At 49.9% G+C, this 12,375-nt stretch overlaps 1 protein-coding gene across 2 annotated transcripts in view; it reads right to left on the minus strand.

Annotated features, from left to right (window-relative positions):
• Kcnn3 (potassium channel, calcium activated intermediate/small conductance subfamily N alpha, member 3) overlaps positions 1-5,747 on the minus strand; it is a 153,274-nt gene extending 147,527 nt beyond the window's left edge. For both annotated transcript variants that reach the window (XM_013015148.1, XM_013015147.1), the window contains exon 1: positions 4,785-5,747. In XM_013015148.1, the coding sequence (XP_012870602.1) occupies positions 4,785-5,747 (963 nt within the window). The remainder of the gene's footprint in view (positions 1-4,784) is intronic.
• Between the last annotated feature and the right edge of the window lie 6,628 nt (positions 5,748-12,375).

Consider the following 12,375-nt stretch of genomic DNA (forward strand, 5'->3'; position numbering starts at 1 on the left):
GCTCTCGCCTACACACATTGATTATAAACATTTGATTCACTTGCTGACTGTCCACAAAGATTATAAGGCAAGTGGCCACCATCCCTGAGTCATGAAGATCTTGTTGCACACTTCTAGTTCTTCTCCTTCCCAACCCTCGCCACACACATACCTGGGTGACATGCTCAATGTGATCTCAGGCCCTTGGCAGAGGCCATCTGGCCATCTGCCTTCAATTCTATCATTTCTACTTTCTTCATATTGCAGGTTGCCCCCCAAGAAGGGACATACAAAGGGGTCCATTCTATTTCCCCCTCCCCAGTGTACCTGAAACCTCAGACACTGGGCCCCCTAAGGGATCTTCTCAAAAATATCAATCAACACATGCTTCCATAGCCACTTGCCACCCTCAGGCTGTGTCTGTGCCCAAGAAGAAGATGCAGAGCCATTTCCCTAGGCTAGCCCTTCTTCAGAGGCCCAAGGAGAGAAGGGAGCAGAACTAGGAACCCACTGAGGCTGGAGGTGTAGCTCAGTGGTAGAATGCTTACCTAACTTGTGTGAGGCCCTGGGTTCTATCCCCAACACAAGAAGAAGAGAGGAGGAAGAAAAAAATACTAGCCATCATTCCAGCTGAGGGTGAACTTCACTGACCTCTATACAGTCTAAGAGACTCATTCTCTTCAAAGGGTGAATGGCTAGTGTTTGAGCTCCTCTAAGCACACTGAGAAGCTTGCTCCATTAAGGTCATTAAGTGGGCTGAAGAGGGAAAGGTAACAAGAGGTAAGAAAAAAAAGTCACTCATGGGAGTAGAGGGGGCTACCCAGGGAAGCACAGCATGGGTTACCCAGATACAAGCCATGCAGGGGTGGCAGAGGGACAGGAAGTGGGTGGGGTAAACAAAAGGGGCCAGAATTGGACAAAGGTAAAGCTCAGGAGGGTTTTGAGAATAGTATTGGAGAAGTCGTTTGAGCTGATACAAAATTTGTGAATACAGTCACCCTGATGTAGCAGTACGTTCCAGACTCTGGGGGACAATCCGTTGCCTGAGGCCTGGGGTTCCTGAGAACCAGGGCCACATGGACACACCTGCTCAGCCACTGTCAAGATGGCAGAGATGGGTGGGGGAGTTGACAGCCTGGAGAGGAGGAGAAAAGGGTAGGCTAGGCCCATCCCTAACTCCCTCTAGACGCAGAAGAAAGAGAACTTCTGCAACTTAAGGCAATGGGTTCGTGTGTCCTGATGAGGTTCCAGAAGAAAATAAAGAAGAGGAAAGATTCCCCCAAATCCTTGTTTCTCTAACTCTAATAGAGAGGCACTGTGAGTATGGACCCTAAGATGTCTCAAATCTGGCCCTGTCACACTAAGCCTCCAGAAAGCTAATCCATCGCCTAAAATCCCCCACTGGCCTTCCCCCTCAGTTCAGGGGCAGTCCAGTCTCTTTAGAGCCCTACCAAGGCCATCTCAGCATCCCTATACCACAGTGAGCAGCTCATTCTCCTCAGAGCCACAAGCCAAGTCCCACCTTCCCTTCCGAGCTCGGGCTGATCCCTCCCGCTCCCCGCAGAGCTGCCTTCCAGTGTCTTCGCCTACAGCCTGTGAAGGTGGGAGCTAGGGATTGTTCTGTCCCGATTTCTCAACCTCCTCACTCTGGCTCCCTTTTCCATCAACTCTGAACATACTCAAGGTACATGCCACCTTCCTCTTCCAGAGCTCCAAGCCTGGGAGGTGAATTGCTTTCTCAGTAACAGAGTGATGAACAGAAAGGCCACAACCTCATGAAATAAAAGAGAACTTCAGAAAGAAACAGCTCAGGCACAAGGGGTAGATAGATGGCTTCAATCACTGTCCCTTCCCCGGGGCCTTTGAGTGGAAACTGCCACCATAAATACAGAATTGCCCAAACTGACTAGAGTGTCTTCAGCCACCCTGTACATTCTCCTCCCTCCATGGTTAGCAAAGCCAGAGAAACACAAACTCTACAGCAAGAGTGTCACTCATTCATCTTTGGGATTGCCTGGGAGATCCCGAAGGGTCTCTGAACTCTCCTATGGTGATTCTCACTCCAACCCAAACATTCTTGTCATAAAGCCCCTCCCCTCCCAAGAATGAGGATAGACACTTATCCTATGTACGTATGTACACGCATGCACTTTAGTGCACGCACCACACACACACACACACACACACACACACACATTTAAAGATTGTCCAGCCAGACCCAGTCCCCTTTCAGAACTTCTCTTCTTCCTCCTACTTACAATTCTAGTTCCCAACTAATTCTAGAGCCACCATCAGATTGCAGAGGGAAAAGCCTCGCTCTTCCTCTCATCATCATCAGTAACAATCCCCACAGCTCACTTAACCTCTCCAACTGACAGCTGGGAAGCCAGCTCACAGAGCTGCACAGCTTGTCCAAGCCCACACAACTCTAGTGGCAGAGCTGGGGTTCCCACTTTGGTCTGATTCTTTGACACGACCCCATTGGCCTCCAGGAGAGACAGAGCTATCTGTTCTGCTCTCCTCCAATGTGTCTATGGGGCCTAGTGCAGTAAGAGACACAGAAAATACTCAAAACACAGGTGTAGAGCTAGAAGGCCAGGTGTGTGAATAAGCAGGTTCAAGTAAGGCCCCCTGGTCCCAATTCCAGCCACAGGGTGCATAAGAAGTGGTCACCTTACCAGCCATAGCTCTGTGCTACCACTGAGCCAGCGGGTGAGTTAGAAATGAAGGAAGCCGAGCACCTGGGGAGTCCCTTCAGCTTCCTTCACCTACAGTCTGCTTCCCCCTGTTCTGGAAAAGCCCCCTCCCCCCTGAGCACTACATCAGCAGTGGCACCTGCCCAACAGTGACCGTCCAGGGCATTCAGATAAATGAGCATGGATCCCACACTGAGAATGTGCACAGCCAGTCTCTAGGAAAAGCCACTTCCTTAAGAGCTCTGATCTCTCACCAAGGAGGTGCCAGTGTTACCCCTTCTGCAACCCCAGTCCTTGGGCTTTTGGGTCCCCCACCATGAGAAATCCTGAAACCCACGGGGTGACTGCCAGCCCCTACTCCCAGTGGGAGGGGCGGTTCCGAGAAGGACAGCAAGCAGAACCTGCAGACTCAGGCTCATTACAGAGAATGACTAAGTGAGCTGCGCTTCCAGGGGAAACCCCACTAGCTTCTGCTCACTGAGGGGCTCATTCTTGAGCTGTTTAGATTAAGGCAGCTTCCGAGGGCTCCCTGGACTAGGCAGAATACAAAGAGCAGCCTGGTCAGGAAGACCCTCGGCTTGCAAGTCTAGGTTCTGGCTATTCACATAGCCTGACAGGTCTGCCCCACCCTTCCCCAGGGCAGGCAGAGTCTGCCCATCCCCTGTTAAAGCTGAGCTGCTGGGAATGGGGGAAATCCGATCAGCATCTCCTAGGTTTTTGCGGCTGGATTTCAACAAGGAATGTGACAGTCTCGCAGCAGCTGTGCCCTGACTGAACAAGCTCTATTTGAAACCTCCAACAGCTGAACCCCTCCCAACTACCCGCCAGTCAACCCAGCCACCCCCTGCCCAACATGACAAATAGAGAAATCCAAGCAACAAGCAGGCACACGCGCACGCGGGCACACACACACACACACACACACACACCAAATTGGGGGTTTAGGGTATGGTAAGGGGAAGACACTTGTCCACCGACTCCCTAGAGCTCAAGCCTTCCAGCCCACAGCAGAAGGGCTCCCTAGCAAGCATATCATCCACAAAACCCACCTTCCTCAATTTCCATTTTCTGTGGGAGAAGCTCCCTCCCCTGACTTGAGGCCCCAACTGAGAAGCCAGAGCAGTGGGGTCAGTGCCCACCCACCCCCACCCCCAGCGACTGCACTCACACTACATTCATCCTTATCCCTGAGAAGGAAGGAGTTGAGGTGAGAGGGGAGAACCCAGGGCTGAACTGGGGGTGCAGGTTCCCAAGGACTGCTGGGGAAGCCCTGTCATTTCATCCCAAGAAGAGATGCCCTCCCTCCCCACTGAGGCCAAGGCAGCGCCCATCTGCTATGCCCGGGTAACACCTGTAGCCATTTTTATCAAGGGATGTTTACAAGGCAGCAGCAGGTTTATTCTGAGTCCTCTTTCCTGAGGGAAGGGACTGCTAATTTCCTCCACCTATATTTTTACCCTGATGCCTCTAGAGGCTCGGGTCACGGGTACTTCTCTATTTTGCCCTGAGTCTCTCTTAGAAGAGGAGGGAAATAGAAAGTTGGGAAGAAAGAGAGAGAAGACAGAGAGAGAAGAGACTTGGGGAATGGTAAAGAATCCCACCCCCAACCCAGACATTAATTTTTTTTTCTTATCTTAGGGAAAATGGAGTGGAGCTGGGAGGGGAGGGGAGGGGAGAAGGGGAAGTTGCAGGAACTGGCAAACCCATCTAGACAAAAAGAGTGTAATTAATTGGTGTGTTAAAGCTTCTGGGTTATGCTTTGGTTACGAGTGAGCAAGGAGGAAAAAATGATTTCTCAGAAGGGATTCTTTAATCCTCCTAACAGAGTCTGTAAATCAGACATGGTGTATGGGGATCCCCCCTCCCCACCCAAGGAAGCAAAGAATGAATTCTCCTGGGATCAAGGAAAACTATGAGAAGTTAAGAGTGTTCAATGCCTCTCCCCCAACCTGTCTCTTCTCTCCCAGTCTCTCTTCCCCAATACCCAATAAATACCCAATATCCTCTCTCTCTCTCTCTCTCTCTCTCTCTCTCTCTCTCTCTCTCTCTCTCTCTCTCTCCCTACATATTCCTTTTGTTCAAGGTATAAAGAGAAACCACAGCCCCTACCTTTGAGTACAAACCCCAAGACAGCTCGGTCTCTATCACCATAACAACAATTCCAAACATCCCAAAAATCAGAGCATAGTCACTGAGTCGCTTTCTCTTTTCAAACAGGGCCCTCCTGTGTCCCAGCTTATAGCCAATGTTTTGGTTTTTCCGCTTGTTGGCTTTGGGGAAGGTGGTGCTGCTGGCAGTGGTGCCGGCATGCTGGTGGTTGTGGGTAGCGTTGGGGTGATGGAGCAGGGTCTGGTGGGCATGGTTGTCCTCCCGGGAGGAGATGACAATCTCTGGGGGGTTGCTGGGGCTGAAGAGCTGGAGGGGTTGGCCCTCAGGCTCGGCCTCGATCAGGTTCCTCCGAGAGGCGCTGAGACGGCTGAGGGGCTTCATGACCCCACCGCTATACTTGCAAGAGCTCATGGCGATCTCTGTGAAGGGGTTGCTGTCCCGCCGGTGCACTAGGGGGCTGGCCTGCCGGTGCCGGCTGCCTCCACCAGGCCCACTTGTGGCTGTGGAACTTGGAGAATGGCCAAGCAAGTGGTCATTGAGATTGAGCTGGCTGCCTTGCCTGGAGGAAGGGTGGAGGATGGCGGTGGAGTTGACTGAAGGGGGACCCCTGAAAGCCGTGGGAGAGGAATGGAGCAGGCCAGGGTGGACAAGCTGGCTTTGGAGTTGGGTGAGCTGTGACAGGGGATGTGGTGGCTGCTGCTGCTGCTGCTGCTGCTGCTGTGGCGGCGGCTGCTGCTGAAGCTGTGGAAGCTGAGGCTGAAGCAGGGATCCTGGGTGTTGCTGAGGGGCTGCTGGAGGTGCAGGCGGCGGTGGTGGTGGTTGCTGTTGTTGTTGCTGCTGCTGCTGCTGCTGCTGTTGCTGCTGCTGCTGCTGCTGCTCATCCCCAGAGGATGGACAGGGACACTTTGGGTCTTCATCCAGGTCCCCCACCCCCGAGTCATGGAAGTGCCCAGAAGTGTCCATCTTGGGGCCTGGCTGGATTCCCTGCAGTACAACCCCCCACCCCAAAGCCACCCTCACTCCAAAGATGTCCTCAAAGAAAACCAGGCATCCAAGCTCCTCCACCAGTGTCTTGGCTCCAATCTTCTCCCTTTGGCTTGCTTCCGTTGTCTGGGACTGCCTGGAGTCCAAACGCTGCCACTCAAGAATGCATTGTATTGGGCTGGGAGGGAAGGCAGGAGGGGAGCTTGGAAGGAAGAAGGGGCGAAAAGAACTCAGTCTCCGAGGTGGTCCTCCAGGAGCGTGTGCGGCCAGGCTCAGCTTCACTCCTCGCTGGCTCAATAGCTTCGCTCTCCTCCTCCTGACACTGTTATATGTAAGCCACGCCCACTTATTAGCAGCTGGTCTCATTGGCTCGGCTTAACTCGCCAACCACCTCTTAGCTCCGCCCCCGCCCAGGCTCCACCCCGAAGGAGGGGCCTGCAAGCCTCCGCTCCCGGCCCCCTCCCCTCCCCGCGGGTGGCAGCGCAGCGAGGACTGGGAATTGTAGTTTTTGTTCCACGACCCCGAAGCTAATCGGCTCTGGCAGGTAGGGAAGGAAACCCTCCAGCCCAGGGCGATCAGGACAGTACAGTTACGCGGGGCGGTGGGGAGGAGGGACAGAAGTCCTGGGAAGGAGGAGAGCTGTCACCATGATGAGAGGACAGGGAGGGGAGAGAAATACTTAAGGCCATGGTCTGTGACAGGTTGTTTCACACATAGGATTCCAGGTACATCCATCCTCCCAGCATCCAAGGAGGTGGGCATTGTGTTCCCACTTTACCAAGGAGAAAACATGCCTGGGGATGTGACTGACAACGTCAAGGTCACAAAAGCAGAAGAGATCCGCCTACCGCTGACAAGTAAGTATACCACCTGCAGTGTGTGTGCAGGCGCCTCTCGGTTATTTACAACCCTCACATCAACCTTATGAAAGTGATGTCATCATTCTAAAAAAGACATAAAATGAAGGAAGAAAGAAAAGAAATTGAAAGCCCTCAAGCAACAGACAAGTTAAGAAACTTGCCAGCTGTCACCCAGCTTTGTAAAGATGCTAGGATTTGAACTTCAGTCACTTGGACTCAACAGCTCCTACACCATTTCCTCGGATGCTTTTCTCTATGATGCTCAGTGTAAAATGGATGTTCAATGAATAATGGATGGGAAAGAGCCAGAGGACCTGTTGAGAGAAAACCTACCAAGAAGATACCAGCTTCCCCAAAGCAGGCTCTTCCTAACAGCTGGGCATGGAGTCACTGGAGGATCCTGCAGGAAGACTGAAGCCCTCCCCCCTACCCCCACCTCCATCGTCCCCTCCCTGCCCCAGGGGACTGAGAGTCAGAGCGAGAGAACAGCTGCTGGCCTCCCAGGTTCAGAATCATCATCATCAAGTATTTATTAAGCTCCCACTGTGTGCAAGGGGGGGGTGCCAAAGAGAAGAGACTAGAGTTGAATTCATTTCCATTTTTAACTATAAAAGCCTTAGGGAACAGAGGGGAAGCCACTGTTCTGGAATCCCCCAAGGTGCACCTGGTGTTTTAGGAGAGAAGCATCTTCCTATGGACTTCCTGATTCCCTACCACTCCTTGGCCTCTATCCAACTCCTTCCCCAGATGCGAAGAGGGAAGGCAGGAAATCACACATGAGCAGGAACACAAATACAGCTATATACACACCCACATAGGCACACATGCACATAGGTGTGAGCACATGCTGGCCCATGCACACATAGGCATATACACTGTGAGCTTCAAAAGCAGCTCTCCAAAAGGTCAACAGCAAGTGGCCTGGGGCGGGGGGGGGGGAGAGAATGGCAAAACAGCCACCGTGTGAAGCCAGAGTAGCCTCTGTATATCTCTCCTTACCTCTCCAACTCTTCCTCCCCCCATGACTAAAAGCTAAATATTGCTTGTAATGTAAGTCACAACTCCCAAAACTTAAGTAATCATATTCTTACATAATATTCATAGGATTACCAACAATGAAGTAGGTATACACACACACACACAAACACAATCACAGTGGCAGGCTCTGATGCCAGCCTAGAGTCTCTTTGTAAATGACCATACAAGCCTTCCAGTACTTTCCTCCCCTCCCTCTGGCAGGACCTGCCTGCTCTCCCGTTCTGGTCTGTCTTCTTGATTTGCCCTCATCCCCACCCTTTAACAGAGCTACCTGCTCCATTTAAAGCTCTAGAACATACATTTAGGTTTAAATATTTTCTAATAAATTACCATTAATATGTTGTTGGTAGCAGGGATGTGCTGTTGGTATTGGGTTTTGGTACAGATACAACTTCTGGGCTGTAAAAATATCAATTTGAGCACACAGATCCCAACTACGGCACCTCTGTGCCCACTCTACTTCTGTGGGCTGCTTCTGCCTTGGTGAACTTTCTGGCCTCCTGACTCCACTTCTTTTGACTATGCCAACAGGATCCAAATAGGGCCTGAGACAGCATGTCTCATCATGGAAGAGGAAGAGCAACAGCCTGTGTGGGTTCCGAACTACTACTAAAGCTGAAGTCCAGAGGTTCATTTGGGAATGGGTCGAATTTGACAGCTGGTGCCACGGAGACAGCAACTTCCCCTGGTTACAGTGACCATTCCTGAAAGAAGTTGGAGAGCATCATGCTCAGAGATAGGACTCTAGAGTCAGTCTTCCCAGGCTATCCCCTTCTCTGCCAGAGGATAATTGTGTGGCCACAGGCAAGAGGACCTTTGGGATCTCAGTTTCCTATTCTATAAAGTATAATCATAAAGGTTCCTACCTTATGGGGTTAGAGAGAACCATGTATATTATGGTTTGTCACTATATGTGGTAGTCTTGACCCCTCAGTGGCGTACTGGGGCTGACCAATATTGGCTCTTCCCATATATACCCTGTTTTTCTTTTGTGCTACTACTGGGGCTTGAACTCAGGGCTTTGAACTCTCACTTGGCTAGGGCTCTACCACTTGAACCATGTCTCTAGTTCTTACTTTTTGCTGGTTAACTGGAGATAAAGAGTCTCTTGGATTTGACTGCCCTGGATTGCTTCAAATTGAGATCCTCAGTTCTCAGCCTCCTGAATAGCTAGGATTCCAGGCTCGTTGCTGACTTTTAAAGATAACTGTGCATCTCTCTCTGCAATGCCGCATTCAGCCATTTACATTGGTCACTTGAAATCCATCACGGTAGGAGTATTTACACCACAGAAATGGGCAAATGTGTAAGTCAGGGTTCCCTTCTTCCTGGCTATTAATATTAATTAGCACACAACTGCCTCCTGGTCCTGTCCTTATACCCAGACCACGCCCTTTATCCTTTGTCCTCCTTTCCGCCTGCCCTCCCCAGCCCATCTGGGGAAACTGCTCACTGTGTCAGCTTCTTGGGGCACCTGTTTCTTTAGCTCCAACAGTGAAGCACACAGAACATGTCAGGAACTGTGCAAACACAGGGCCAGATCATGGCAGCCTTCCATCCCCACCACTCCTGCCTTGCACTCCAGTGTCTTCCTACTGCTGCTGCACATCCAAATAAATCCCTACCATAGGGAAGCACTCCTACCTCCCCTGTTCCCAGCCACACGACGTCTTACAACCTATGAGTTGGGACCACTGTTCATTTACAGATGAGAACATGGAGTCGTTAGATTTACTGTCTTGCTCACAGTGACTAACTAGTAACTGAAAGAAGAGCTGGGATCACCTCAGAGGTAATTTCCAACTCCACAGCTCAGTCCTGTGTCCTAAATTCAAGGGTTCAATCTTAGTGGTACTTACTAAACATGTGGTAACCATTAACCTTTACCAAATAAACATTACCATTACTATTACCAAGGCTCAAAAGCTTCTGATCTCACTGAAGAGACAAGCTATATTCATCTGGGGTGACAGAGTACAAACTGGGGCCGAGGCTCTAGCATTTACTAAGAGCAAAGGATCACCAAGGGAGGCTTCAATGAAGTGGCAGGACTTGAGCCACACCTCAAAAGTTGGACAGCTATTCCTCTCATGCAAGTTTCCCTAAAATGAAGAGCTGACACGTTAGGCCTCTCCAAGGCACAAACCGGGAGGCCAACTTTGTGTGGTAGGGTTTCTAAACTCAATACAGGGAGTTAGCAAGGACGTAGGCACTCACCCCCAGAAGGCAGGAGTGGTCTTGGTCCACTAAACCAGCTGCAGCACAAACATGCTATCACTCATCCCTGCTTCATTCCTCATGGTGCCCTTTTTAGGCCCCACCACCAACCTTTTGCAGTATTCCACTAAGCCAACCTATTCCACACCTCCATGCCTTTGCTAACTCTGTTCCTTCTGCCTGGCATGACCTTCCCCTAAATCTTCCTCTAACACATTTTTTCTTCATCCTTCAAGAGCTGGCAGAGCCACGCACTCCTGGCTCATATTTGTCAGCCTAGCTACTCAGGAGGCTGAGATATGAGGCTTGAGGTTCAAAGGCAGCGCAAAAAGGAAAGTCCATGAGACTCTTATCTCCAGTTAACTACCTAAAAGGTGGAAGTGAAGCTGTTGACTCAAGTGGTAGCATGCTAGCCTGAGTGAAAAAAGCTAAGAGACAGCCCCCAAGGTCCTGAGTTCATGCTCCAGGGTCATAGCTAAAAAGTCATAATAAAAGGACATAGCTAAAAACTCATCTTTCTGGGATACTTCCCTGAGCTCCTCAAATCCAAACCAGGGCCTGACTCCTATTTTTGTTTTGTTATTGTTGGGCAGGGGGCGGTCCCTGTGCTATCAATTCTCTAAGGGATCAATACCACTCATCACTTTGTGTGTCATTTACTTCAGACTGCAATCTCCTTAAGCAAAGGAGAGACCTCTCTCCTGAACCTGCAGCATTCCCCACACTGGTGCTTGCTAGAGATTGCCTGAACTTGAAACTGGGGGCAAGAGGAAGTCACAAGACTTTTCACAACAAATAGCAAGCACAATTTCCTTGATAGTAAAATAGGTGAGATAAAAAGTGATGATTTCTGCTAGGAACTGGTGGTTCAAACCTATAATCCTAGCTACTCAGGAGACTGAGATCTGAGGATCGCTGTTCAAAGCCAGCTCGGGCAGGAAAATCCATGAGACTCTTATCTCTAATAAACCACCAGAAAACTGGAAGTGGTGCTGTGGCTCAAGTAGTAGAGCATTTGCCTTGTGCTGAAGAGCTGAGGGACAGCGCCCAGGCCCAGAGTTCAAGCCCCATGACCAGCAACAAAAAAAGTGATGATTTCTAAGATCACTCAGCTTTAAAATTCCATAATCTATGGTACAAAACTAAAAAGGGGGATAACAAATAAATGGGTTCAGGAAAGTAATGGTGCTGGTTTATATGGATGCCTTCTCCACAGGCTTATGCTCCTTGAAAATAGAACGGGTCTACATTTTTTAATCCCTATCTCCAGCACTGAACATTATTCTTGGCTATGAATATATTCATTAAAGTGTAATTAGATGGATGGATGGATGGATGGATGGAATGATGATGAATGGGTGGATGGGTGGAGAGATGGATGTTAGATACAATGTCAGATAATAGTGTTTTCTAGAAGAGTTTAAGAGACATTATCTGGAGATAATGTCCTAAATATCAACCACACCGCTCCCCAGACCTTAGATGGCTAAGAGATAACTCCATCCCTCTTCAGACTTCTGGGCAGAATAGCTCAGTAGTCCACCCACATACACATCTCTTTTTTTTTTTTTTTAGGAATTTTGATACTGTGTTAATGCTCTAATAATAAAAATGTTTACATAGCACTTTGTAGTTTTCCAACTTGTTTATTTTTTTTTGCCAGTCCTGGGGCTTGAACTCAGGGCCTGGGCACTGTCCCTGAGCTACTTTTGCTCAAGCCTAGCACTCTACCACTTGAGCCACAATGCCACTTCCAGCTTTTTCTGTTTATGTGGTGCTGAGGAATGGAACCCAGGGCCTCATGCATGCAAGGCAAGCACTCTACCACTGAGCCACCTTCCCAGCCCCTCAACTTTGTTTTTCACATGAAGTATTTCATTTGAACCTCATGGAAGCCTGGGAAGACAGGCCAGGCCACTCTGTTGCTCTCATTCCCAGGAACTAATGTTTAGGAAGGCTTAAGTGGCTGTTCAAGGTCACCAGGTTGGCTGTGGGTCTGACCCTGAGTTCCATCCCTTGGCCTAAAGTGCCTTCTGGCCCTAACTTGCTGCATATCCAGAGTGACTGGGATATGAGGAGCAGTGTGAGCACTCCCTGCCTCAGCCCCCTCCGACCGCCCTCCTCTGTGCATTCCAACCCAACACCCTGTCCTTCTCCTAAATCCCACCACTTTGTTAGTATTGAGTTACATTACTCTTTCCTTGTATGGACATTGCCTATACATATGGAATTTTTTCTACTGATTCAAATGGACACTGAAAGCTCCTTGGTTCCCTCATCATACACTCAAACTGTATGACGAATAAATAAATGAGGGGCGCTTTGACTTTTAGACATTGACTCCCACTGGCCGCCGGGGATGGTAGCTGGCTTACGTGTAGGTCTCTCATCCAAGCACCTTTCCCCTGAGTCCTTCAATCTCCAGACCCTTGGGTGAGGCCCCTTATAATTAATGCCTAGCAACCCTCCCCAAGTCTCCACCCAAAGAGTGA

The sequence above is a fragment of the Dipodomys ordii genome, unplaced genomic scaffold (assembly GCF_000151885.1).
Source record: "Dipodomys ordii isolate 6190 unplaced genomic scaffold, Dord_2.0 Scaffold26, whole genome shotgun sequence".
Lineage (NCBI taxonomy): Eukaryota > Metazoa > Chordata > Mammalia > Rodentia > Heteromyidae > Dipodomys > Dipodomys ordii.